The following is a 3902-nucleotide window of genomic DNA, read 5'->3' on the forward strand; positions in this document are numbered from 1 at the left end:
TCGCATTGTCGCCGGCCAGCCAATCACAAGCCGGCAGAAACGGCACACACGCGTCATAAAACCGACCAACTGTGAGCGGTGCGGGCATCAGTTCCACAACAACCGTTGCCGAGCGCGGACGCACTCTCCAAGCACTCACTCACTCACTCGTGGCTCAACCTCGCACTCGCTAATCGCAAAATGACCGGCCGTGGCAAGGGCGGCAAAGGACTCGGAAAGGGAGGCGCCAAACGTCACCGCAAGGTGTTGCGTGATAACATCCAGGGCATCACCAAGCCCGCCATCCGTCGTCTGGCTCGTCGCGGCGGAGTCAAGCGCATCTCCGGGCTTATCTACGAAGAGACCCGCGGTGTGCTGAAGGTCTTCCTGGAAAACGTTATCCGTGATGCCGTCACGTACACCGAGCACGCCAAGCGCAAAACCGTCACCGCCATGGACGTTGTGTACGCTCTGAAGCGCCAGGGACGCACCCTGTACGGTTTCGGAGGGTAAACGTGTCTCTCTGCGGCTAAATCTCCCCCCATTTCAATTTCAAACGGCCCTTTTCAGGGCCACCAGGAAGCGATCCGCGAAAGAGTTGGAACAGGATTAAATTTTGATCGATCCCCCTATGCACAAGTGTAAGAGCTCTGCATTTTGCTACCCCGTTGTTTTACGTTGCGGAGGAAACCGAGCAGCTGCGTGCCGCTCGCACCGCTTTGGAACCACTCACACTACCATAATAGTAGTCGATGTTTGGCTGGTTTCTGGCGCAAGACCACCCCGGACGGCGGGGGGCGCATCGGGAGATGCGCCCGGCTTACCGAAACGACTTTTCGCTCGCGATGCATCCAGCTTGGAAACATTCAAAACGGGCGGTTTGCAGATCAGACGACATTTCTCAGCCTATCTTGATGCATTGGGAAATTCCTTGCCTGAATCGCTCTAGAAACCGTCTTTTCTCCGATCGCAGTGCGGCAGTTTCGAGGAAACCGGCAGTCACCGTAGAAAATTCGCTCAAGAAGTTTCTTGTGGAAAAGGGGGGGAAACGAGGGAATGAGAAACACTCCGGGTATCGTAACTCTTGGGTGAAATCTGATTCGGTAGTCCTGAAAAGGACTGATTGTCTGAAATCGGGTACTCGGGATCGGTGGTGCGCTTACTTCCTGGCAGCGGTCTTCTTCCTGGGCGAGGCCGCCTTAGCCGCCGGGGCAGCCTTCTTCGGTTTCGGGGCCTTTGGCTTCGTCGCAGCGGTCTTGGAAGGTTTGGTGGCCTTCTGCTTCGGGGCAGCGGCCTGTTTCACGCTACCGGAGTTCTTCTGCTTCTTGGTGGTGGTGGCGGTCATGGTTTTCTTCGCCGCGGCTGGCTTCTTGGCTTTCCCCTCGCCGGACGGTTTCTTTGCCGCCGCCGCCGTCGTCTTCTTCTGCTTTTGCTGCTGCTGCTGCTCCCGTTTGGCGCCCTTTTCGCGTTTCTTCCCATCGGCGGCCGTCTTCGGTTGCTTCTTCTTCTTCTTCTCGCCGGTGGTTTTCCTCGCCTCGGCCTTCAGCTTGAACGATCCGGACGCGCCGGTACCCTTGGTTTGGACCAACGTGCCCTTCTCGACGCCGTTCTTCAGGGCCTTCTTGACGAACCGGGCCAGCTTGGTGACATCGCATTTGTAGTTGGCTGCAATGTACTTCTTGATGGCCTGCAGGGAGGACCCGTTGCGCTCCTTCAGGGTTCGGATAGCAGCAACTACCATCTCGTTCACCGGCGGATGGGCCTTCGGTTTGCCCTCTCCCTTGGGGGTCCTCGGCTTCTTCGCCTTGGAGGCGGGCGGCGGGGCAGTAGCAGCAGCAGCGGCGGCGGCACCGGTTTCAGCGGCAACTTCGGCAGACATCTCGATCTCGGCACTGGTACTGTTGTGTGGAGCTGTGGAGCTGTGGAGAGCAGTCGGCGCACACGAACGAACAGAGTGGAATGAGAACACACCAGACAGCAGCCCCGCGGCTCGAATCTGATGTCTGGGTTAGGGATGCATCGAACGAGTTGTTCGCGAAATGGTGCACAGATCTAGGGCAACAGCGCTTGCCGTCGGGCAATTTTCCCTCACCTACGGTCAACAATCGACGGTTTCGACTGTCTTCCGGGCAAGTATTTGAATCTTGCTAGCAGTTCGCCCCTGCCGTACCGTGCTGGCACCCGGCGGGGCACGGCGGAACCCTAACGTAACGGTTCCGGTGCGTCTTCTGGTGTAGCTTCGCTCGGGAAAACAATCAATAGTTGCCACTGAAACAATGCCTGCCTGCCAATGCGTGCATTCGGGCACCACGACAGTTGCTTCGAACGGGCCAGACCAGCGCGGGCAGCTTCCGGTTGGTGGCCGGCTGGTTTCGCGGCTGTTCGTAACAGCACCCTGCGGTGGCCGAAACTGGCTGCGGGATGCAACGGATCCTAACGAGGGCCCACCGGCCCCTCAGTTCAGCCGTGGTGTACACGCTTTCCACCGACCGGAAAATGTGCGGAAACGGGTTTTGGAATGACATTTTCCCGTACCCATTTTCCGGCTGGCGATCACGGGTGATGCGCGTACTGTCTGGATCGCGCGCCGCACCAGCTGCAGCGGCCACTTTCTGCAGGGGCATCAATCCTCCGGTCTCCAGTTACCTTTGGATCGCCAAAGGTTCGAGACGGCGGGTTCGATTCCCGCTCCGGCTACCGGAACTTTTCTCGACTTCCCTGGGTTATACTGTGTGTAGCATTTTGTATACAAATGCATGCATGCATTCATGCAGGCAAAGAAAGCCCTGCAACCAAGGTGCTCAAATAACACCAAGTCGAAGGGAAACGGGTGACGTAGAGCCACGAAGATACCATATTGGGAAAGTAACACAACACAATGCCCTAGTGCGCGGAAAGTACCGATTTTCGCTGTTCGAAATGTGGCAGGCTTGCAGTGCCGGGCCAGCTAAGGGCCGAGCGATTGCAACACAACTTGCCGCTTGGGAACATCCGCCACCCCGAAGCACCCTTCTCCACTGTCGGCAGACTGCATTTACACTAGATGGGTACATTTCTCACCTCGGCAGCGGCATCCATGCTCGGGTTCCATGCTCCGGGAGTTCGATATTTCGTCGGTTTCCTGCAATAGGGGCACAACTCAAAATTGGTCATTTTCGAGATTTTGATGGCACAAAGGCTAAACATAGATTTTACAGGAGACGCTTCGAGATTCCCCATTTTCAAACGCTTATTCGGAACATAAAGCCACGAAGACGAAGAAGAAGAAGAAGAAGAAGAAGAAGAAGAAGAAGAAGAAGATGCAGAATATGGACTAATACGGTCCACAGCACGAATTTATTCTGGCCTGCTTACTGTCACACGAAATTTGACGTTTGAGCGGTGTCGGCACCTCTCAAACGTCAAATTTCGTGTGAGAGTAAGCAGGCCAGAATAAATTCGTGCAGTGGTCCACACCAATTTGGAAAGTAACACACCGCAATGCCCTAGTGCGCTGCTGTACAAACCGCCGATACGTGACACCTACTACTTACTCTCCACAGCCTACCAGGCTCGAGCAAACGAACTAAGCTGCCACCCTGAGCCCTGGCACGTGTCCGGGAAAACGAGCGAAGAAACAGCCCCAGTGTTGGTCGATAGTGTCATTCCTCTGCACACCAGACGGATGCTATACTCCCGCATGTTCTCTCTAGCCGTGTGGCAGGCACTCTCTTGCCCAACAGCAACTGGGAAACATATTTCGTCGGTTTCCTGCAATACGGGCACAACTCAAAATTGGTCATTTTCGAGACTTTGATGGCACATAGGATAAACACAGATTTTGTAGGAGACGCTTCGAGATTCCCCATTTTCGAACGCTAGAAGAAGAATATACTAATTTGGAAAGTAACACATCACAATGGCCTAGTGCGCTGTAGTGCAAA

General features: G+C 55.3%; 1 protein-coding gene across 1 annotated transcript; it reads right to left on the reverse strand.

Annotated features, from left to right (window-relative positions):
* Nucleotides 1–916: 916 nt before the first annotated feature.
* Nucleotides 917–2379, reverse strand: LOC115261282 (histone H1-like). Its single transcript, XM_029862608.2, has one exon. The coding sequence runs from the start codon at nucleotides 1856–1858 to the stop codon at nucleotides 1139–1141; it is 720 nt and encodes a 239-aa protein (XP_029718468.2). The 5' UTR covers nucleotides 1859–2379; the 3' UTR covers nucleotides 917–1138.
* Between the last annotated feature and the right edge of the window lie 1523 nt (nucleotides 2380–3902).

The sequence above is a fragment of the Aedes albopictus genome, unplaced genomic scaffold (assembly GCF_035046485.1).
Source record: "Aedes albopictus strain Foshan unplaced genomic scaffold, AalbF5 HiC_scaffold_791, whole genome shotgun sequence".
NCBI classification, from domain to species: Eukaryota; Metazoa; Arthropoda; class Insecta; order Diptera; family Culicidae; genus Aedes; species Aedes albopictus.